The sequence below is a fragment of the Manis javanica genome, chromosome 17 (assembly GCF_040802235.1).
Source record: "Manis javanica isolate MJ-LG chromosome 17, MJ_LKY, whole genome shotgun sequence".
Taxonomy (NCBI): Eukaryota; Metazoa; Chordata; class Mammalia; order Pholidota; family Manidae; genus Manis; species Manis javanica.
Window position 1 is genome coordinate 42,638,527 of NC_133172.1, and position 24,797 is coordinate 42,663,323.

The 24,797-nt window shown below is 35.2% G+C and overlaps 1 protein-coding gene across 4 annotated transcripts in view; it reads right to left on the reverse strand.

Moving 5' to 3' along the window:
• The window catches only part of CDH8 (cadherin 8), a 347,671-nt gene that overhangs the window by 16,902 nt on the left and 305,972 nt on the right, over window positions 1-24,797 (reverse strand). For 2 of the 4 annotated variants that reach the window (XM_073225673.1, XM_073225674.1), the window contains exons 11-12: window positions 6,160-6,411; window positions 4,611-4,793 (exon numbers count right to left, since the gene is read on the reverse strand). In XM_073225673.1, coding sequence (XP_073081774.1) covers window positions 4,611-4,793; window positions 6,160-6,411 — 435 coding nt within the window. Of the gene's footprint in view, window positions 1-2,731; window positions 4,794-6,159; window positions 6,412-24,797 lie in introns of those variants that run through there. The other 2 variants (XM_073225671.1, XM_073225672.1) reach the window with 1 other exon arrangement.

Here is a 24,797-nt window from a genome sequence, read left to right on the forward strand (position 1 = left end):
ATCGGTTTTTGTTAGAGTGATTGAGAGATAAAAAAATTACCAGTGTGAATGTGTCCACAATAATGTAATTGGGTATGTGTGTGTGTGCGTGTAAATGTAAATATATACATTCTCTTCCTTGTTGCTATTCATGTGTAAATTGTGCATGTCTTTAGCTTGTACAGTGGTGCCCACTGTTACCTTATCTTTTTGACTGACAATGATGGGATTTCAGTCATGCTCAGCCTTTCCAACAGAGCCAGTGATGGGATTTTTGAAATCTTATTACTGGCTGCACTGCCTCGATCTCAGATGGAACTTTCAATCAAAAAGGCAATCAGAAGGTTATACATTTGTGAGATTCCCTGCAAAGGCAGTGATCGCATAATACAACTTGCTGGAAGGGCCTACTTGCCTCCAGTCCTTATGTGGCTATAAAAGAGTAATTGGCTACTTAGCTCTCAGCACCCGCTTTTCCTTCTCCAAAATACAGCAGAGCCCAGAACTCTGTTGAGTCTCAGTGTGGAGTCCAGCTGCTCCTAGGAGATTTCCCGGTCTCCTGCAGAGACTTGTATTACTTTAAGCATCTGATTAAGCAAACTCTCCCCAAAACACATTTGGCTCTTCCTAAGCATTCTTGTTTCACTGGTGGTGCTTGTGAGTCTAAATTTCTTTTTATTTTATATACACACAAGCACTTATCCACACATTTTTCCAAAATATTTTCACTATAAAGTTCATATCTGAAAAATCTCAAGTAGGTGTGGAAAGGTTAACACTTGAATTTCATTTCCAGCATATTTTAGTCACCTTATTATAAACTATTCTTCATCATAAAATATTAGTGTAAGGAGTAACTGCTTAATATTCTGTAATATACATATACGGATGTTCAGGAGACATTTTTGTAACTTAATTTGATCAGATAGTGGACAGGGTTGAGGCTAAATTGATCCCAGGTGCAGTGCAGTCGCCCAGGGGTGCATCAGTTCTCCAGAAAGAAACTTGAATTGTGAGGTAAGCAATTTTATCTCACATGGCTCCAACTCAGTGGTTCTTCTCCACTAGGTAAGAGCCCTTGGACAGGGATACTTTTCAAAAATGGGAAAACTGATGCTTGGGAAACAGTGAAGACTGACAGTCACATGGGAATACCTGTGGATTGAAAAACATTGCATTTGGAAAATAACCACACTTGTATGTGCAAGACATATGTCAGTATTGCTACAGCAGAATACAATGCACAAGGCCAAGTAGTCACTTTGATAAAGCTTTAAAAAGGTATTATTTATGAAGTAGTGCATAGGATACTCAAATTCTAAAATAAAAAAATGGTTGGGAACCCCATCAACCTCTTCTGGTTGAGGAAATTCTGGCAAGTGTATCAGTAAAGTAAAAAGTACTTCAGTCAAGTTTGTGTGTATGTGCTTGTGCATGTTTCTCAGATCTTTGTTTAAATTTAGGGAACTCTAAATAAAAGTATGGTGGAGCATGGTATTATTACTTGACTCCAAATTACACAGCATCAAATGGGCTTTTAAGCACAAGATGTTGGCATGGTGATGGCAAAGAAAATCAGTAAGAGACCCACACTTTCATTCTATCTTCCCAGGCAAAGTGAATTTTTAAGTAAGATTTGGGCAACTACTTTACTAAACATCTCCTGCCCATGACAGCTACCACATGAAGATTATCCTATTATTTCCTAAGATTGAAGAATATAGATTTTATATTCCTGAAAAATAATGTAATTTTTCTGTTAGACATGTTTCAATGTCTATAATCTATGGCACTTCACTGTGAAGTACATTAGAAATGAGTCTGATGTGCAAGAGGTAAGTGAAAAAGCAATCATTTCTCCATTATTTAGTATGGAATATAGTTGGAATATCACTATTATTACTACAACAATTATTAAAAATCTACACTTATCCACTATCTGTTTTAGACACTGTGCCAGGTGCTGGTGTAAAGTGACTCTGTACCGTCACTTTGACCTCAAGAAAAGTAATCAATAGCCATAAGGATGAGCAAAAAAGATAACTACCCTCAGGCAACAGAAATTTAGTGACTCAACTAAGTTCCTGGATAATTGTGAATTCAAAGTATGCTATTCAAACATGGTGTTTCTGTCACAGTGGAAACAGTCTCCAGGGCTTGTTGTGTTCTAGCCAACGTCTTACTCTTCTCAGGTAAACCCAAGCCAACGACTGAGATGGCAGGGAAACTAAAACCTAACTGGTTTTGCCCAGTGAGACCCCTCTTCAGGCAGTCTTTCATTCCGAACACCCTCATTGGCTAGTAGAGTTTTGTCAGGTCTGTATGGCAATCTAAAGTTCTTTTGCCAAATCCTCCATCCTGGATTTTAAATTTAAGAAACTTCCTTTTACAAGTTGCAGATCTGCTTCCCTGTCTGAAGGCTTTCCCTGCTCAGTCCTGCTCTTTTCTTTAACTCCTGTGTTCAGCAGCCGCTTCCAGGAAGACCAATGACAGACCTGGACCAGCCTTTACGCACACCATGTTCCCTTGGTGTCCCTGCTGGAATCTTGCTGTGTGATTGTTGTCAAGCCCTTTCTCTTCTCTGATTCTGTAAGAGTCAAGTCTCTTACAAATAAAAAGTGATCATTGGGATGAATTCATTGAACATTTAGAATTTTAGTTAGAGTTGATGACTCTGTTAATAGGTCTTCATCTACTTAGGAAAAGAAATGATGACAACAAAGGTATTTATAAAAATATATTTCACAAAGTAGGAAACAATACAGGAGTTTCTCTGAATACAATACATGGAGTAAATAAACAATATTGCATTAAAGCAAAGTAGAAAATTAAAATGATCTGCATGTAGTACTTGAGTTTTATCATACATTTTCTACTCCTAAATGGCAGGATTGCATTACAAATTGAATATGCTCACATCTTCTAGTGCTGTTTTCTTTTGGAGTCTAAGATGTTCTGTGCATCACCATGAAGATCAGGGAGGGAAGGACTAAAAACAGAAGCAGTAAAACTTATGTACAAATCAGTTCCTGCTCTAAAACAATGGGGGCAACTTGAAGCATATTTACTGGGCAGGGCATTGTGTAGGTATCTAAAAGTCTAGAATTTAAATATTCACGTGGATCAACATACTTTCGGATGTTTGTGCTTGTAGTAAAAACACCAAATACTAGGATTATGAACAAAATAGAAAACAGTCCAAAAGTTTCTCTGGGAAAATGCTGTTCCTGCCATCATCAGTCACAATAACACTTTCTACTCTAAAGAGACTATTAGCCCCCCTTTTGATAATATTGCCTGCCATACTCATCTCGTCAAAATGTACACATATTAAACATTTCAGTGTGTATATATTTATATAAAACAATCTAAAGGATTATTAATGGATATAATTTAGTTTTTTCCCCATATAATCCCTTAATCTATAGATTACCAACCTTAATAAATAAAAGCATTAATGGACATCAATAAAATATTTATTTTGAGGATTAAACAAATAAATTCACGCACTAGCAATAAAACCATCTGTCTCTCATGTAATCCACTGTGTGGTACAGTTTGTCTTTGTGTCCTTGTGGAAGAAGATGACGTGGAGGGAACGAGCAATCCTGCTTCCAGAAAACAAGCCTGTTTGCCTGGGATTTCTCTCCTCCCACCACTGAGTTGGTAATCCCCGCCCTGGAATGGATTACGAACATGTGAATATTTTAAGGCTCGACACAATATTTAAAGATGCTATTCAGTCTCTGATGACTGGGGCCAACAGTTATGTACAATGTGTGGTCACCGTACCGTATAATCTAGAGGCCTCCCAAAACTCCAAAAAGTCACAATGTACAGCAGACCAAGTATTGCTTTATCATTTGTGGCGGGATCCTTATTGGTGAAGGGGAAATAACCATTTGCATTTATAAAAATCCTTGCAGAAGACACATATCAGCAGCAAATTTCTTGCAGGTCCATTTTTCTAAGAAAGCACCTTTTAATTTTGATTTTTTCCTCTTTTTAAACCATTTCTCTAAGCATTAGCCAGGATCCCAATCTTTGTCTGTGGTGGTCAGGTAAATATCAAATGTCCAAAGACTTCTAGACACTCCACATACTTTAATTCACACTCCACAAGATTTATAACCTCCTAACATATACTTTTTATTTTTTTTATTATTAATTTTTGGTTCAACATTAAAATGTAGTTGAGTTTATAGATGATTGGTGCTAAACTTGCCTCTAAAACAAATAGCCACATTGGTTGTACCTAAGGGGAGTGACCCTAGAATATTACAGAGCGCTCAGTCTCATGAACCTATTTATAATCCACTGTCAAGTTTCTTTGTCACTTTCGCCAACAGAGTAGAGTTCTCCCAGTCTCTTAAAGCGGGGACCCCAGTCACTGAGGTAGTCAAAATTCTGGTCTGAGTCTGAGGTGGTGGACCCCAAAGAGCTGAGAGAGCCAGCCACAGACCCTCGGCCTTCGTAGCCATAAATCTGAATGGAGTCATAGGGTGGGGCCGTGGGGTCATTATCTGCCTCATGTAGCCGCACATTTATAAATTCATCAACATCGACACCATTTGGGACTGGAGCAAGCCCTTGCCTTGGCATAAACTGCAAATCTGGTTTAATATCCTTACGGGGTAAAAATCCATTAATTCCATCTGGGTTTTGTAAAGTTGCAATGTCAAAAGCCTCCGTGTCTTCCTCCCCTCCTCCTTCGTCGTCATAGCGGATGATGTTTTCTCGTACATCTTCATCGTCTTTGATAATTAACGGCTCGTTCTTATGTCGCCGCAGAGTTACAAACAGCACCACGATGACTGGGGAAAACGTGAAAAAACAATTAGCGGAGCTCCCGTACAATTTCACAGGCAACATGTGTATGTTAAGAGAGAGGAGGATTATTTAAAATCTTATGAGCACACAGCTTGAATGACGTTCACTTGGGAATTAACTTTCTGAAGCATGAACATGGAATTTTGAGTGACTACTATTCCAGTCACTTCTGTTTATTAAATGGCAATGAAACTGGGTTAAAAGAATGTTTGCATCTATTCATGGTGAAAACTGCATTTAGTGCTGTTATGAGCTCTAGAGTGAATTGCACAAAACAGAAAACAGCACAGATAGCAAAACTAATTTGTGTATCTTGGGCAAGTCATTTACTATCATTTAGTTCCATGCTGCTCTTCTATAAAGAAAAAGTGCAATAGATCATATCTAATATATTTTGTGTTTTATCAGTTCTCCAAGTCACTCTCCAATCAAGTAATATTCATTCATAGATGAAGTGATGTATCAAGATGAATGTTAAATTTGCACGGGCAGCTTCTTGTTTTGTGCAAAGGCTAGTACTCCCCTGTCTGGGAGGGTAAGCCTAAGGCGGGGACAGTGGGAGGCACATGTGCCAAACTAGACAGATCAGCCAAATCAGACTGGGGCTAATGGGATAAAATACATCAGGAAATAATGCTCAACCCAGGGCATTGGATAAATAGGACAGATAAAACCAAGGAGGTGGTGACCGATGTGATTTTTTTCTTAAAGGTTGGATAAGATAAAACTTTCCTTTTGCATATCTTCCTACTGTCTAGTCTCATTTTTATAATTGGATGTTTTAATGGAAAAGTTATAAGAAAAAACATTCTTCATTTTAATTTGATATTAAAAACAAGAAAAATAACTGAAGAACACAATGAAACTGAAAAAAACATTGCTTGCTTGTTTTTTTAATCTCACCAAAAATTGCAAATCATAGACTCAGCAATCCAATCTATACATTGTTGAGATAAAAGCGTATTTTGGACACATAAGAGCTTCATATTACAGTAAACTGATGTACATCAGAAGGTGTGCAGGCCTTCTTGTATCATAGATGCTACTGTACCTACATAAAGGTCCAGCCCCACTTCCACCACCGTGATACTTATTCTGTTTCTTCACTGATGATGGGATTGGAAAAAGCACTGAATAGTCTTCACCGTCTGGACATTTGCCATCACGACCTTGTTTTCTTTTTCCTTCTCCCCTCCCTTGGTGACCTCAAAGCTTGGAGAAGTGCACGGAAGTTACTCTTCCCTGAAAAGCACATTGCCACCTGGCTGGTTGAGGGTTTACAGTCCTTAGTTACAGTAATGTGTGAACCAGAAAAATAGTGACCATGAGACTTATGATGGAAATACATACCTAGCAGCAAAATGATGCATGCTAATATGGCAATTAAGGCGCCCATACTGAGCCCAATTGGAAGGACATAAGCTTCAACATTGCAAGACTGGACGACACCATCATTGCTGCAGCCACAGACTCGGATGGTCAGGGTGCTGGTACTGCTTAGAGGAGGGTTCCCGCTGTCACTGATTATGATTGGTAAGAGATAGACTTCTTGCTTCTGGCGGTTGAACCCATTATGCTTTGCCAAAATGCTGAGAGAATTATCTGGAAAAAGTGAAAATTACAATAGTTTGCATCATTTCAAAATAACCACCCAAACAACCCCTGCTTTTCTTGTTTATAAATCCTCCGCAAACCTGAAGACAAGCCCATGTCCTCTGCACCATCTCCCTCTATCGCAACTAGCATGGACTGAAACATCCGCACCCTACAGATTCAAAGAATAGGGTCCTGTGATGAAGGAATGGAGTTGTACTGTCTCCTTGTAAGTGCAGAATATTTCTTTACTAAAAATAATCTTCAAGGGTCCTTTCCAAAGACACAAATGAACCCACATTTCCATAAATAGGCTTAATTTTCTATCATTTATCCTAATGATACAAAACTGGCTGGACAAAATTTTAACCATATTTGCAAGACATGTTTGAGAAGTTCTGTATTAAAACATAGATTCTGTGACCATATGGCTTACACAACATTGCACTTTAATGACTCCCACAGGTGCCTGAAAAGAGTCATTCATGCCCTAGAACATTGAAACTAAGATCTAACAAAAGTTCCATTTACTGGCATTTAGAGGAGTTATGCCACATGTATTAAAATTTTGTAGAGAAGACCTGTAGTGGTTACACAAAGAAGAATAAAATGAGAACTTATAGAAGCAACTGTTTTATTTTCATGCATCCATTTATTATATGAGATATATATTGGTTATCTGGAGCAATACTCAAGGGCATTTAAATAATACTTGGAGTGATACTTCAGTTCCAAGTAAAACTGGGCAATGCCAGTGATGGTTCCCGTGTTAACCCAAGGGTTCTCAAAATTTTACCCCCAAAATAAGGTTTTGTGTCATTCACCCCTATCTCATGAACTATAGTCACATTGGGTATATTAATTATTAATATGTTTTCACATTTTGATTAATGAAATAAATATATTAATTCAAGATGGGAACATGTTATGTCATATTGCTATTCTAGTCAAAAGCAAATAGATGTAATTTTGGCTAATTTGTGCAGTCTTATTTGGGAAAAATGAGTATTTCAGTTGCGATTTTTCTCAAATAATGGCAAGTTTACAGACCCAACTTGGCTACATCATTGTTGCAGTTAAGGCAAGGATTCCAAACCATTGTTGTCCAAGCTCTAGTGATCAGTGTCCTAATAATTTCCAAAAGACTCAAGACTCAAATATCTGAACAGATATACAGATATTCCACTTAAATGGCTTTAAATAAATGTGTTAAATTTTTGTACCATACAGTGACAAACCAGGATTACCAAAATATATATATATATATATATAGAGAGAGAGAGAGAGAGAAGCCATTCTCCAGAATAGATTTATAAATTATATATATTTTTGCTTTGTTTAAGTTATACATGGATCCAAAATACCTTGTCAGTAAGCAAACAGAAAAATACTTGAATTAAGTTATCATTTTTTCTCCAAATTTCTCCTGGTTGTGTCTTATTATTTAATCATTTGAAGAGTGAAAAGATATTTAATGGAGTTAAGCAGGAATCTTTATTTCTATGACCTAGAAGGAAATAACACTAAGCTAAAAACAGGAGAACATTACCTCAAATCAGATACTGAATATATAGCTGTGTTATATTTTCAGAAAGTGTGTGACAAGTTTGAGTACAGTTAATTAGTGCAAGGAACATTTGTGGATGATTTCATATACCATAGTTCAAAATAGAAGATGGGAATTGTTCTTCATGATGCAATTAATAAAATTACAATGAGACTTTTGTCTTTTTGTGGTTGACATTATTTATGTGAGAAACTATCTTTGCATGTTCTCCCTTTAAAACAATCTATAGTGATAATTTAGAAACTGCAGCAGGAATATTACTCATTGCAGAACAGAATTATCTCCATTTTATTACTTAGAAAAGCATTGGTGGGTCCTAAAGGAAACTCATACTCGTATTTTTTTATTACCCCTGGGATTTGCATGTGTTTGTTGTTTCCCTTCTACATACAGAAAATTAATAACTAAGTAAAAGAAGTCTATGAGTCATTTTTGCCAAATTTTACCTGCTAACTGCAGGCAAAATCAATTCCCCATTGACCTCCTCACTTTTTTTATTACTTTCATTTATTTATTAATTATTGATTTCTTTGAGCTATTGTACTAGGCCAAATGAAGTTGTCATTATTGTACACATACAAAAAAAGGAAATAAAATATCAGTAGTTTCACACAATTCAAGAATTGGAGATGGTTCTTTTTAATTTAACTTTCAAATGTCTTCTATGAAGTTGTGGTTTTTTTCTTTATTTCTTATGGTGCCATTTTCTTTTATTATAAAAGTTTTAGTTCTAATATAGTCAATTTGATCAATCTCTTTCATGATTAGTGTTTTAAACTTTATTTTAAAGATTATTAATTACATAAATATTTTTATAATGTTACCATTCACATGTAGGCGATTGTATGGAATTGATTTTTTTCTGTACTATAGATTTTTCCAAGGTTAATTATAGGGTCACTTATCCCTTATCCACTGATCTTCAGGGCTCAGTCTCTCAGAAATCAAATTTTTGTCCATTTTCACCCTTGTAGGGACTTTCTATTATGTTCCAATGCTCTGTTTTCTTAATCCTGCATCAACACCATGCTTTTTACATATGAAAACTTGATAACAAACCTAGACGTTCGTTAGGTTATTTTCTCCTTTTGTGTTTTTCTTTAAGAGTACCTTGGCTATTCTTCTTCTTTGCTAATCTCTGACAAATATAGAATCAGATTTTGTGAAGTTCCATGAAAATTCCTTTAAGAACTTTAGTAGAAATTATGTTACAGTATAATCAATTTTGAGAGAACTAACATCTTTATGATCTTTAGTCTTCTATCTCAAGATTGTAGTTACCTTATTTTCTTCAATATATGTCAATAAAATATTTTGATTGTGGTACAAGAGATTTTCACTTGTTAAATTTTTTATTGGTACTATACGTATTTCTTTGCTTTAGTAAATATTGCCTTTTTAACATTATATTTTCAAATCACTGTTGCTGATGCATAAGAGGCAATTGTTTTATAAATTTATTTTAATTCTAGTAATCTTCTAAACCTTAATTTTTATTCATACAAATGTATCTTATCTCAGAGTCCCACTTCGACATGATAAAGTGAGGAGCACCACAAAATTGTTCCCCAATGAAACTGTTGAAAATTTTCACAGGAAAACCATTTAATGTCTCTGGAAATGGTCCTGGAGACAAGTAGCAAATGAAGATACATTTATTCAAGAAAATATACTAGTTTTGTATGAATGGTGAGACTATAGTATGTGAACCAGAACCCACTCCATCCATCCCTTCTCCCAGTTCTGTGAGATGGAAACTCCACTCCAATCTGGTTTAGCCAAAAACACATCTAGCAGGTAATATTCACTAAAGCAAAGAAATACATTTAGGCCAATAATAAATCTAACAAAAGAAGTGAAAATCACCTAACAAACATCAAGACTTATTATAAAATTTCCATGCAAAGAATGGTATTGAAGCATTACTTATACACTTGAGAGAAAGAGAAGCAAGAGAAAATTGATTTATTCCTTTCACAGGAGCCCCAATAAAATTAATAACTGAATTTTTATAGAAACAATATCAGCCAGAAAAAAGTGGGTTAACATATTCAAAGTGCTTAAAGCAAAAACTTTCAACCAAGAATCATATATTCAGCAAAGCTATCTTTCAAAAAAAGTATTTGAAAAAGATATATTCTCAGAGAAACAAAAAAATGATGGGATTGGTTACCAGCATACATGCCTCATAAGAAACACTAAAGGAAGCCCTTTAGACTAAAAGCAAATATCCCTAGAAGGTAATTTAAATTCACAATAGAAAGAAAGAGCATCATGAAAAGTATTTAGGTAGTTATAAAGAACAGTATAAATACATAGTTTGATCTTTTTTCCTTAGTTGTTTAAAAAAAGCTATTGTATAAAACAATGTGTATCTAATATATTATGAACATAAATATCTAGAAATTCAAAAGGAGTAGTTGGATATTCCAATATTACACTTTCAGTACTGGATAAAGCAGAAATAAATAAGGAAATAAAAGATGAATGATAATACAAACCAAGTATACCTATAAGGCATCTATAGAACACTCTACCCAACAACGTAGATGTGGAACATTCTGCAGTGTAGATCATATGTTAAGCCATAAATTTAAATTTTAAATAAATTTGAAATAATAGAAATAATACAAAGTATGTTCTCTGACCATAAGGAATGAAATTAGATATTGATAATAGAAATTGGAAAACTCTCAAATATGTGGACATGAAGCAATGCATTTTTCAATAACCAGTGGGTCAAAGAAGGTCAAAAGGTAAATTAGAAAATATTGTGAGACAATGTAAATGAAGCAACAGCAAATCAAAATGTAAGGGATGCTGCTAAAGCCATACTTAGAGGGAAACTTGTAGCTCTAAATGCCTGTATTATTATTATTTTTTTCTATATTGCTATACTTACTAGAGCCTCTAATACAATTTTGAGTATAAGAAGTTATGGTAGACACCTGTACCTTGCTCTTGATGATAAAAAAGAGAACACAGCTTTTGACTTTCCACATTAAGATGATTGATGGTTTTTATTGGAAGGCACTTTTGTTATTGTTTGTCTGTTTATAGGCACTCTCGTTTTTTCTCTTTAATTTTTACTTTCTCATTCTTTCTCCTTCTTTTCCTACTTCTTTTTCTTCCCTCCTCTTCTTATTCTTCTTTTAATTTTCTTTTCATTGATGCAAAGGGAAAAGGCAGTTGTATAAAGGACAGTAACTTAGCTATTCACTACCTCTAAACCTAACTTCAAGTGTATTATTGTATTATTTAAAAGTCTTTTAAGACCTTCATATTTCCATGCATTTCTATTTAATGTCATCTTGCCTCTACATCTTAACCTGTTCTACCTTTACAGCTTCTGCTCCTGCTTTTTGTATTTATTGCATTTATTTTTCTTTTGAGCATAGCAAACAGAAGAGCGTATCCTCATGATTTGCTAAAGAAAACAGACACTTTATAAAACTGGAAAATATATGAGAAGAAAGAAGATATTGAAAACCTATAAACATATATGTCATATATGTCATGATTTTTAAAAAATTCAAAACTCTTGAAATTGAGTATATAGCAACAGAATTTGACAAAAGACAGAAGGATGTCTTGTCAAGATCCATTTAAGAAGAGGGTATACCAAAAGCCTTCACCGTTCTCTGGGGTGAATTAATATCCAGCTGATAAACTAATGTTAAGTTGCTACTCATCTAATACATTTGTGTTGCTTTGAGATAAAAACATACCTTAACCTTACTGCCTGCTTGTCTGATACTCTCCATAGGTGAAATATTCAAATATCTGTATTCCCTATTATTTCCTTCAGCTAGGGAGCTCCTGTTTTCTCATCTTCCTGGATTGTCTTACTTATGAGCATTATACCAAGGAGAATGAATCACTCCATTTTTAGAATCTTGCTTCATACTCCACACCCATTTGTTTCTGTTTATGACTGACTGTTGAAAGAAAGATCTTAATTCCTTTCACTAGTTCTTCTCAATATTCCCAAATAAATTAGTTATGTGATCTTATAAAAACCTTTCTATTTTCATCAAATCACTTATTATAAAGAAATGATAGAGTAATAGGGATATGATAGGCACTGGGGATGCAGAAATAAACTAAGGTTTTTCTATAACAAATAACAAATATAATGAGTACTCAAAAATATTTGTTGAGTAAATGAATGACTAAGTAATCACTAGCCATATTTTGTGGGTCTCATATTAATTCCCTTCATGTTATTTTGTCATAGGGAATTAACATGTAATTCAAAATGAGTCAGTAGGAAAGTTCAATTTTAGAAAAGGCATGGAAAGGATTTATAGCCTGGGGTTCTGTGTGGATATTTAAGAGAAATATAAATGGTTTCCGAATCTTTCTCTGGGTAAGCCTTATATTACATAAACTGAAGATGCTGAGATTAAACACAGAAGGCTTAGAAAGGAAGAAACTTGATATAAAGTATCTGAAATACTGTCATGTTAAAGAGGTGTGTTCCAGAATTCCCTTTTGCTGAGTGGAAATTGGATGACTTAGTCTTACATGTAGAGTAGGGTACATCATCTTAATAAGTTTTTCCTACGGTTGGTCTAGGAGGAATTTCTTCTTTGTCTATTGATATTCAGTCTTTGAATTATTTGTACTTGGAAATAAAGGACTTTCTTTCATACATTTTTGTCCATTTAAGAAAATTTTCCTTTAGAATATGAGTCAGTAAATATTTCTTACTGACCGAATATTTGTTACCCCTTCCCCTAATTCATATGTTGAAGCCTTAGCCCCACAGTGTGGCTATTTTGGAGGATAGAGAATGTAAGGAAGGAAGGAAGGTTAAATCAGGTCTTAAAGTGAGGCCTTGATCCTATAGAATACATGTTGTTATAGGAAGAAATGCCAGAGAGCTTCTCTTTCTCACTTACGGGTGAGGTCATGTGAGCACACAGAAAGATGCTGGCCACCTACAATCAGCCCAAAGAAGGGTCTTTAGAATTAAAATACCTTACCTGCACCTTGATCTTGGACTTCCTAACCTCCAGAACTGCGAGAAATAGATTTTTGTTTAAGCCACCAATCTGTGGTATTTCATTATAGCTGCCTGAGCAAAGAGACTATACTGTAGTCCCTAATTAATTCCATATGCATACCCAATGGAAAATACACAGTCTATCTACACAGACAGACTCTGCCTACCTGGAACATTCTTTAACCTTACTTCTGCCATTTTCCATGTAGTCCTAACTCACTTTCCTTCAATTTATTTTCTTTGTATTTTTAACAGAATGAGAATGGTCAAGTCATTATTATTGCTGTTATTATTTAATCCCATGTTCTTTCCACATGGCCCTTTTTGTTTGTTTGTTTGTTTGTTTTTAGATAAAATTGAAAATGAATGAACAGGCCAATCTAAATTTTCTCCTGTTTCAGTGTAGTTCATCTGATGTGTTGCCCTGGTGCAGAAATTTTGCTTTGATCTAGGTCCCATTTATTGGAAATCATGGAGCTATGGCTTTTGTTTATCCTTTTAGATGCAAGCCGAAGCAACAAGGAACCAGAGTTAATGAAGCCACTTGCCAGACAAATATTTATGACAAAGGAAGAGATGAAGAGAAGACCGGTAGACAGTGTGCCTTTCTGAGAAATGTCTCCTGGCATTTGACTTGCAAATTTAATTCAAATTTCCTTGGTCAAGTCAAATGGAGTGAAAATGGCAAGAGGGTCAAAACAAAGGGGAAGTGGCACTCTGTTCAGGAGTTACGGACTAGAGATTTAATTAAGTGCTTATCATTGTGTTGAATCTGTTGTTTATTGCTAAAAGCCTAACAAAGCAATAAAATACCAAATCCATGAGCTTTCAGCATATGAGATGCATGTATATGCAGTATCCAATATGTAGGAATAGGAAGCAAAGATCATAATATCTACATCTCATTTATATATTTTTACTCTAAACACTAAGACTTGTTAGACACAATCAGGCTGTAATGAATTAATAAAAACTGAGCCTCTGTGAAGCCAGTCTCTTCCAGTACCATTATAACTTCCTACATAATTCATTGAAAGTGTACCAACACACCAAATCTGCAAGAAACAACTGGGTATTCTAAGCCACCTGATTAGATCATTTGTCGCTCTTTTCCCTTTTTTTTTCTCATTAGATTGTCCACCCTGCCACCTGATGTCAATAATCTCAATGTTCCTCAGAGTGTTAACTTATTACCAAATCTCCTAATATTTAATAATAAAGTATATCTAGCTATAAATATTGACCAAGGTTTACTGTGGCTTTAGAAAAAAATAATAATAATTGTGAATTCTTTTGGAAGTTCTTAGACTAACACCAAGCTTAATGTTTAGTCAACAATTTAAAAAATGCACACAGAATGAATTACCACTTTTTTAAACAGAAAAAACTGGTTCCACTCTAAGCATGCAGCCCTACAGTTCTGTAAATATCTGCACGATTATCATGACTAGAGGCAATGTGCAGAGTGTGGACTGTGCTTGCATCTGAGGAAGAAGGACTTAGCAAGCAACCTATGAAACTTAGCATCTTCTAAAATTCTTTAAGAAGCTACATGTACTGTTCCTAATTTGTTAATAGAAAGTGAAATGTTTTGGATCATATAAAGTCGGTGTTCAGCGTAGCCATCTGAAAGGTGACTGCCAAAACGACAAGTCCCTGGACTTTTCCTCAGAACCTGTGGATGTTACCTTACTTGGAAAAAGGTCTTTGCAGAGGTAACGAAATTAAGAATCTTGAGATAAGGAGCTCCTCTGGGATTATCTTTTGGGCCCTAAATCCCATAACACGTGTCCTTACAAGAATGAGACCGAGAGAGATTTTTCAGAATAAAGGAAGAGATGATGTGGCCACAGAGGCAGACATTGGCATGATGTGGCCACATGCTCTGCAATGCCTACAGCCAACAAAAGCTATAGGAAGAGACGAAGAATGAATTCTCCAGAATCTCTGGAAAGAACGTGGCCTTGATGACACTTCAGTTTCAGATTTCTGGCCTCCAGAAGTAGGAGAGAATAAATTTCTGTTGTTTTAAGCCTCCCAATTTGTGGTAATTTGTTACAGCAGCCTTAGGAAACTAATCAGTACATCTGATTAAATACGATTTACAGAGGCAAGAAAGGGCATACTTATTCCCATTTTACACATGAGGAACAGGGTTCTGAAAGATAAAGTGATGTGCCCAAGGATTCACAGCTGGCAGCTAAGAATTACAACCAAATCCAGAGTATTTTCTAAGCATCATCTTTGCAAAAGTCTTCTCAGTATACAAGGCAAAATAGGCTCTAAGAAGGTTTATTAAAGCTCAAGGATAAGATGAAGAAAAAAAGTGTGTGGAGGGAGGTTTTCTCATGCCATGACAAGGAAAAAAACTAAGTAGTTGAAGCCACTGGCAAATGAGAATATAGTGTTTTAGAAGGACCAAAAGATAATACAATGTCTGTAGATCTAAATCCCCTATCTTGAGAGTCAGCGTAACATAGCATAGCAGAGCATAACCATGAATTTTTTATCAAGAAGTGATCGTTTTTGGTACCAGAAAGGAGCATATGTATCACAGAGTCCAAGTTCCATTCTAGATACACTGATACGGCCCAAGGTCTTGTGAGTTTGAGTATTTCTCCACTGCACTTAATTTTCATACTTGCTTTTAGCTCAAAATGCTCCATGAACCTTATGAAGATCCCTTACTGCTCAGAGGAAAGGCAGATTTATCTCACTCCAGGCACTGGGGAATGAGGGATGAAGACTAATATTACCTTCATTTTACCTGAGGAATAATAGCTATGTTAACTAACCCACAGAAGTGAAAGTTATAGCAAGAGCTAAATTCTACCTTATTTGAATGGAAATTCTAAAGCTTTTATAACTATCAACAGATCTGGAAAAGGATATTTCTATTTGGATTCATGCAGAAGTAAAAATATGCATTCTTTTTTTTTTATATATAAGTGTGCAAGCTATTTAGGGGGGGAAAAGAACAACAAAGAAATGCCAACACCCTTAGTGGAATTTCCTGTGAACATTTTAGAAAACAACCCAATAGTGCTGAAAAGTCCAGACATTGGAAAGTTAGCTTTGTCCAGAAAGTGACTTTTCCACCACATCTCTATTGATTGAGTAGATATCTCTAAATATTTTAAAAACTGGGAGTCAGAGATTAATTCATTTTTCACTGGAGCTGATAAATTTGTGCTCATTAGCACACTTGATATATAGGGTAGTTGAACCAGAAAGCCAGTTTCAAAATAGCAGTTTAAGTGACATATATGCTGTATGTAAGATATTGAAGTCATTAATATAGTGAATGGAGAGCTGAGAATAAGAAAGAACGAAAGCACTGAAAGTAGTTTATCTAAATAGCCTGCTTTGATTTGAAGGAGGCCAAGTATCCCTGGAAATCATCTGTTAGATACCATCATCTCCCTGAAGGTTCTGAATCTGCACATATGTAAATAAGATGTAAATTAAAAGCCACCCAAAATGGTACAGTTTGTTTTCCCTTGTCATCACCCATGCCTCCATCTTAACTCCTTTCAGATCCACACCAGTGCGTTCAGTTACTTCTGCTCTCGGTTATTCAGTGCCTACAGTCCGCAAGTCATCACTGTCAGACGAAAGTCTTCCTTGGTACCCAACTGCACCCAGCATGCGACAGTATGGTCAGGGATGCTGGTTTTCTGTCTCACCAACTGAAAGATTCTTGGGTGTAGAGATTTTGTCTTCTTTAGTGAATGCATCCTACTGTCTGTCGTATATGTGACTATATGGAAGTCTCCGTGGTAAGATCTTCATTAATCATTGTGGAGTGAACAAACGAATGTGTGAAGATATGATTACTGAGCTCAAGGAACTTCTGACCCAGAAATAGAGAGGAAATCGCATATAACTAGCCCAACTATCAGTCAGCTGATGGTCCACTCTCTAATCTCTGTCCTTTGGTCTCAGCTCCCTTACCCTGCAGTTCACTGTGCCACCTAGTACCCTGATTTAAATTTCTGTTATCTAGGGTACAGCACTAAGGAAGGAGTGGCATGTGGGCTGAATTTAGAGGAAAGGATTGGTTTGTGAAAGTGGGAAATACAGAGAATAGAGCACCCACTTCTCCCTCCCCATGTTTCTGTTCTAAAGCATTCTGTCCTCAGCCTTTTCTCTAAACTCTTTATGAACTATTTGAATCTCATGCACTTACCTGATTTCAAATAACAGATGACAGCTCCTTCTAAAATATTAGCCCTGTGCTTCACCCACTTACCGGACATATCCACCTGGATGTTTAGTACCACAAATACAATCTTTCAGTAGCAGAACTAATAGTAGTATTTAATCCCCCTCCCTCCCATTTCTAAACATGTCTCTCTTGGCTCCATTCTTGCATCATATTTGTGGTGATGTGATTTTATAAATCTCTTCCCTTGTATCCAATAACCACGCATCTTCTTTTTTAATGTAAAAGTTCTATTATCGTTCAGTAATTAGCTGAAAATTTACTACTTCCTTTATGAAGGAGGCAATAGGAACAAACAGCTTAAAGATTTTGGAATATCTACTTCAGAGATGTGATGGAGATTTAATTATAAAATAAACATAAAGCAAATATAATGGGCTTAATTGGTTTGTTGAATGAGTAATAGATATCAGTGAATGTGAGTTAGTATATAACAAGAATTCAAAATGCAAATCCGAACCTTGAGGAACCCAAAATATATCTAACCTCACAAAAAAACAACATGCAATGAGAACAGCACATGCTGCTTATGTTTATTACTACATTAATTTTGAAAATGAAGTGCCTATTATATACTAGGCTCTGCTATGTCTGGTTCATCTTGACATTCCAAATTTCAAGCCCACTTAATTATCACTTGTATCTGAGCAAATACTCACACAAACAGAAGCCAACTATAAAATTTAGGCGGTAATTCAGATACAAATAGCTGAGTGTTAAAAATGCATATTCTTGGAGTTTTACCCTAACTCAGCTGAATAAGATTTTTCTAAAGGTAGGCCCTGGACATGTGCATTTCAAACAAATTCTGTCTGCACAAAAATCTTCTGGGATGCCTGGGAGTCATTCTAGTCTATTCCATTTCTTCCCTTAAGTGTTAGCAGTGGTTAACAGCTTGGCCCAAGCCCTCAGAGGCTCCACTGGGGAAGCTGTTATGCTCCAGGTTCTGTAATCCAGCAGGGGTAGCAGCTGATAGCAATCTTCCTGCGTAATTCCTTCTTTTCTGGTTTAGTGGTAAAATAGCTACTTAAAAAGGAGGGAAATGGTGCAAAAAAATGTGGCATCCTACAGTGAGCTGAAGTCCAGTGTTTGTCCTTGAATCATTTTAAAGTTTAATACGTTATATTAAAACAGCTTGGCTAAACATATATCTTTGGGCAGAAGTCTTCATATACAGTGAAGGCAAGAGGGTGGAAGGCAGTTATGTAGATAAAATTATCATTCAGGCAGTGGACACATTATCATTCCTCCCAGGTTGCTGAGAATGCACGTGCTGTGGAATGTTAAAGTCCACATTCTTTATAGTATTAGAAATAGTACTATTTTGATCGTACAAAAATGACTTTACATTAAAGGTCAAACTGATTTGCTTTCCCTCAAATTCACCCAAGTATTAACAGGTTAAAATACAGATGGAAAGAACAGAAATAAAATGATCGGAGAAAAAGATACCTGTGTAGGTCACCCTGATGATTGAAATAGAAATCACATTAAACTCATTCAAACTCTTTTTATTGAAAATGTAATCTGATAGATTCTCTATTGTTATACACTATAGAGAAATCTGAATACATTTTGAAGCCATGCATGATTTCATTGTAATACTTTCTTTTAAAATAAAATGGATTTTTTATGAATCTTTTAAAATATTCTCAAGATGATATTTGATTTTCCAAGCTCACCATCCCCTGTTGACAATAGATGTGTGGTATTTCCGGGCACTGGACAGTGATATGAAGATCCTTACCATCCAGTTTTCCATATTTTGGAATTATAAGAGGTATGTTTAACAAATAGAAGTTTGGGAGAATTTGTTGCATTTTCAATATTCTGATTCCTGAATAGCTTATTTTAGGTGTAATTTCTTTAGGATGCTTTTAAATATCATATTCGTTAATGTTCAGAGTCTGGAATCATGCCTAATTGTGTTTGCATCCCAATTTCATTGTACACCTGGTTGTACTTTTAAATAATTTCCCCAAGGTCATAGTAGGTACTCTTATTGCACTCAAATTACTAATTTAGGAACTGAGGATCAGAAGGTCTTTGACTAAGTGTATTTTTCCACCTAAGTGTACTGTCAGGGTCTTTAATGTACAAAATGTTTAATGAAACTTAAAATAATGGTTGTTGTTAATATATATAAGGTTATCAATTACCTTATAAAGCAAAGAGCTACAATCTTTTAAGAATATTTGGCTTTCATACTTTCATACTTTACAACACATTTTCTATTTGAAAACCTCAAAGTTGGAATATAATGTAAATCATAAAGTAAAATATTAAGAACTAAGATACACACTGAAGAAGAGTTTTCAGAACAGAATATTGAGGTTTTTACAGTATCTACATGCAATATAATGTGGTTTCCAAGAAAAAATTCCACCTAAAAGAGTCAATGGTATTTGCTAATCCAGATCTTGATTAAAAACTTTATTTTAATCAAGGCAACACATGTCCACACCTTCCTACATCATCTAAGAAATACCCAAGAACCACTAGGAAAACACTACTGTTCTGATCCAGGTGCAGAAACTCTCCATAGATGATGATTCCTACACAGAAGACTGATGAGTGTTTACATCTTTACATCTCAGTGTCTAGAATTCGATGGAACACACAGTAGATGATGTTAAATTGTGTTGCTTTTCTTTGTTACCTTAGAGTTTAAGACTTTTTAGCTCAAGATCATTGGTATCATTTGATACATTTCTATCTCTTTGTTTTTGTCATAAGGCCTCTCTTCCTTCCTTATAAAATTTTCACATGTATGTGTCTCTACTGACTGGGCACACAAATATTCCAACAATTAAGGGAGAATTGGAAAGTTCCCCAGGAAATTTTATCTATGTTACTTTCGGATGCATTTCATTCATTAGTAGAGCTCTCTCTTCTTTCTTTAAAAAGGGCTGGTTTATGTAAATTCTTCTTTCTCCATCTGTGAGTCAGATTGTTCAAAGAATATACAACATTCCCCCTTCTAAATTGAATGATACTTAATTATTCAATGAATGGTTCTAGCCTTGTATTGCTATTTTGTTGTTGCTTTTATTGTACATTTCATTGAACTATGACAAATCTAACTCATCAGTTCAACAAATTTACTCCTTCTTACCAAGGAATATTTACTATCACCCACTGGATTTGTTCTTTGCTCTCCTTGGCAGAAATTTGGAGAATGCTTGACAACCTTATTAGCATGTTAATGACAAGACACCTCCTTCTACTATTTAAAAAACATCAATGTAATTTGAAAACTCCCAACTCTAGAAAAGCCCAAGTAGAGAATGGCAGTTCCACTAAGCAGAAGAGACAGAGATGGGGGTTTGGTAATGGTCAGGTGATTGAAACTTGCAGGAGTGAGTAACAGAGAGGAGAAATTTGTGCAGAAACAGAGCTTGATTAAGGTGACAAAAGAAAAAAGTAAAAAAAAAAATGGATCATGAAAATTCTTATCCTAAGAAATCAGGGGTGGCTATATTAATATCATGAGGAAATTAATATCATAAGTCAATTAATTGACTTAAATCTCATTTCTAGAAAACTCCAACAACAGGAGAAAGCATATTCTTATCAAATGCACAGGGACTACATTCTGGGCCATAAAAAGTCTCAATGCAAAAGGCATGAAATATACAGAGTATGTTCCCTAATGCAAAAGTAATTAAATTAGAATGAAGTAACAAAAATAGAACTATGTGCTTCTAAATAATCCGTGGGTTCAAAGAAGTCACAAGGGAAATTAGGATGTATTTGGAAATGAATGAAAATGTAAACACAATCCATTAAAATTTGTGGGATGGAGCTCAAGAATGATTTAAGAGAAATTCCAAGTGTTAAAATGCTTATATGAGACACAAAGAAAATGTTAAAACCAGTGACCTAACCTTCCATTTTAAAAAGTCAGAAAAATAAGAGCAAATTAAGTGCAAGGTATAGAGATGAAAGAATTTATCAAAGGTAAATAAATAAATAATATACAAATCATTAATGAAATCAAACACTGTTGGAAAAGATCAGTAAGAGTTATTAAATCTTAACTAGACTAATCAGGAAGGAAAAGAAAACACAAATTACCAAATTTAAGTATGAAGTTAAGGCAATTTCATAACAATGGATTCCACAACTCAGATGAATTGTATAAATTCTTTGGCATTCACAAAATGCCAAAACTGCCTCAAAAAGGATTAGAGATTTTGAATAGCACAAATCAATTAACTATACCAGTAATTAAAAAGCATGCCACATAGGAAACCAGTACCAGATGTTTTCACTAGTGAATTCTACTGCATGTCTTGAAGAAAATTTTATACCAATTCTTCATAAAATCTTTCACAAATAGAAAAGGAGAAAACATTCCCTAGTTCATTTTATGAGATGGACATTACTCTGACACCTAAATCAGGCAAAATTACTATGAACGCACACACAGATGCTGTATACATCAATATCCTCAAGGATATGCTGTTCCATGCTTCATAGCCAGATTTACTGAGGTGGAGAGAAAGGCTGTGATTTATAGTATTTGCCAAATTGTGTAGATACTTCAACTATGGTTGATTTCAAGCTAACAACATGTTATCAACCAACTCCTGAAATACCTGAAATTTTAAAAATCAGGCCTATGAGAGACTTACAAAGAGTACCAGAGAAGCACCGAATATTCCTTATTTGCATAAATGCAAAAATTTTTAAGAAAATTTTAGCAGTTTGAGTCCAGCAATAAGTAAAAATGATATTAATGCCACCCAATGGTGCTGCTCCTAGGAATACACTTTTGTTTTAACTCACATTTAATCATTTGATTGTTACAATAAAGGAGAAAAACTACATGATTATTTCAATCAATGAATTCGATAAAATTCAATGCTCATTCATGATAAATTATTGGCAAACCATGAGTAGGCAATTTTCCTCAACATGATAAAGCTCATCCATAAAACCTTGCAGTTAACATCATACCTGATGATGAAAACTTTGAATATTTTTCCAACCATCAGCAGCAAGTAAATTTGTACTCTCACCCCTTATTTTCAACATTCTGCTGCAGACTGTAGCCAGAACAATAAGGCAAGAAAAAGGAATAAAAGCCATACAGGTTCTAAAAGAAGACAAGAAACTGCTTTATTCACTGACAGCATAATACTGAACATAAAAAACTCCTAATACATATGTAGAATATTTCCATCATAACCACAAATTTCCCTCATTGGCTGGTGCCACATGTGTGCAAGGCACTGACTGAAAAGGCATTTTGTGGGAAGATGAAAATGGACAGTAACATCAGTGTATACACTTGTCAAACTTTTGGGCCTGTGTTTATTGTAGGTCACTTATGCCTAAATAAAGATGACTTTAAAGATCTCCCCACTCATTTAATTTTCAACATCTACCTTCACCAGGCTCTTCTGCTTGAGAGGTAGCCTTCCAAAAATGGGGTAGGTAGTTGTCTTCAATCTCTATCTCTACTTTCTTTCTCTGTCAGTTATCTTTACATATGATTCTCCATGATCTGTCCCAGGGGAACGGGTGGATCAAGGAAAAGGATATGATCTTGCATAACTGATATAGCTATACTCTGTCACTGGTTGCCTATCAGAGGGAGATATAAAGTGCTGGTACTTTGCTCATGGGACTTGTCATGTGTTCCCAGAGTTCCTCCTACTGGAAACCTCCAACTTCAATTCATATGATGTAAATGGTGCTTTTCCCTAAAGTTCCCAACTAAGCTCTTTGGCTTATCCTATTTGGGTCCCTCTGCTTTTCTAGGACTGGGAGTTCTTTTAAGATGATTCATATTCAGCTGCCACTTTACACATACTAAAAAATGGCACCATATACTAATGGATAAATTGCAACAACCCTAATTCAGGAAACTTAAAATCATGATGGGCTTTGGAAACCTAGTGGAGATGGAATTTTAGCCTCTGTGTCAGCACATGTATCCATTATTTTGATGTGATACAAAACTGTTAGATTGTGGTGAAGGTTGCATAACTCTATAAATTTACTAACAATCATTAAATTGCACCATAAAATAAGTGAGTTTTATGGAATGTAAATTTTATCTTAAAACGCTGTTTAAAATTTTGAGAAGGAAAAAGGATTCTGCCATATTTATGCTATCATTCATGTAAGAGAGCTGCATCTAACACTTTGGAAACTGGAAGAATAGCTGCAAAGTTCCTATCATGTCCCTAAGGTCTATCCACAGAGAGTTCCTTTGAGCACTGTTCATGGATCGACAACTGACTATATCTGGCTCCTAAAACTAGGAGAGTCTCATATGGTAACCTGAATGATCCTAACAGTATACATAATGCTTTGCAAAAAAATGTAGAAACCTTAGTTGAATCTCAGGAAAAATAATCTCTCCAAATAAAGACAGATAAGCTCCTGCAGATATTCCACACTTAAAAAAAAAAAAAGGGTATTCACACAACTTAGTAAGTAGCTCCTGCTGTTTAACTTTCTCTTCTCTAACAGAAAAGAGCTTATTCAATCGTTTTTCTGTGTGAAAAGTGAAATCTAAGCCAATCTTCTGAAATGAGTTACAGCGTTTTCCTTTTATAAGAAGCCATTTAAGACTAAAAACAATTTAGGTGGACATTTAACAGCTCATTAATTTTTAGTGATCAGAAGCAATGAGAGTTTATTTATTAGGAAAAAAATAGTAACTTTTTATTTATTAATTTGAGATAGAAAATATTAAAAATCTAAGGGTAATGAAATTGGTCCCAAAAGATCCCCAAGAGACGTCATACATGGAATTTCTGTTAATTGCCCTGCATTCTAACTTTTAAACACTTGTCTGCCAAGATTTCAATGCCACAGCAGTATGTAGAAGTGATACATAGATTCTTGTGTTGCTTTTGTTACAATTTTACAGCTGAATATTTTTTTAGTTTTCCCTCTCGTTTCCTTTTCTAATATCACCAATAAAGCCCTCCAGTTCATTACAATGATGGTTTGTTTATTTTGCTCGATACTCTCCCCCTCTTCTATAGCCCTCACACTAGAGACAAATGTATTTAAAGAAAAACACATGTATTTGACCTATATTTGTTTCACTGTTAATTCTTGTTCCTGTCCAGTCAGCCAATGGAACATTTGCAATGATCCTGCTTAACTTTTGGAACAATGATTGTCCATTTGTGCACAGGCTAAAGTAGGTGGTTTGCAGTGACAATTAGAAGTGAAAGTGGTAGGTGTTAACATTTCCCAGTAGTAACTAGTTCTGTATTCCGCTCTTCCATGTATCTACAGGGTACAAAAAGATGTTACTTTAAAATAAGAGCCTAGGTAGAATATACTCAAACATCTATGGATGAATACTATTACATCTGGGATTTGCTTCAAAGAAATACAAGGGAGGACAGTGGTGATGAAATAAAATAAGCTGGGGCCTGAGCTGACAATTCTTGTAATTTAATAAGATATGGGTATGTTGAGTTTAATAAAATGTTTTCTCTACATTTATATACTTTGGATATTTTCCATGACAAAATGATAAAAAATAAATGGCCTAGGTATTTTCTAATTACATCTTTGCTTTTTATTAATTTTGTGGACTTGGGTGAGATATTCTACCTCCT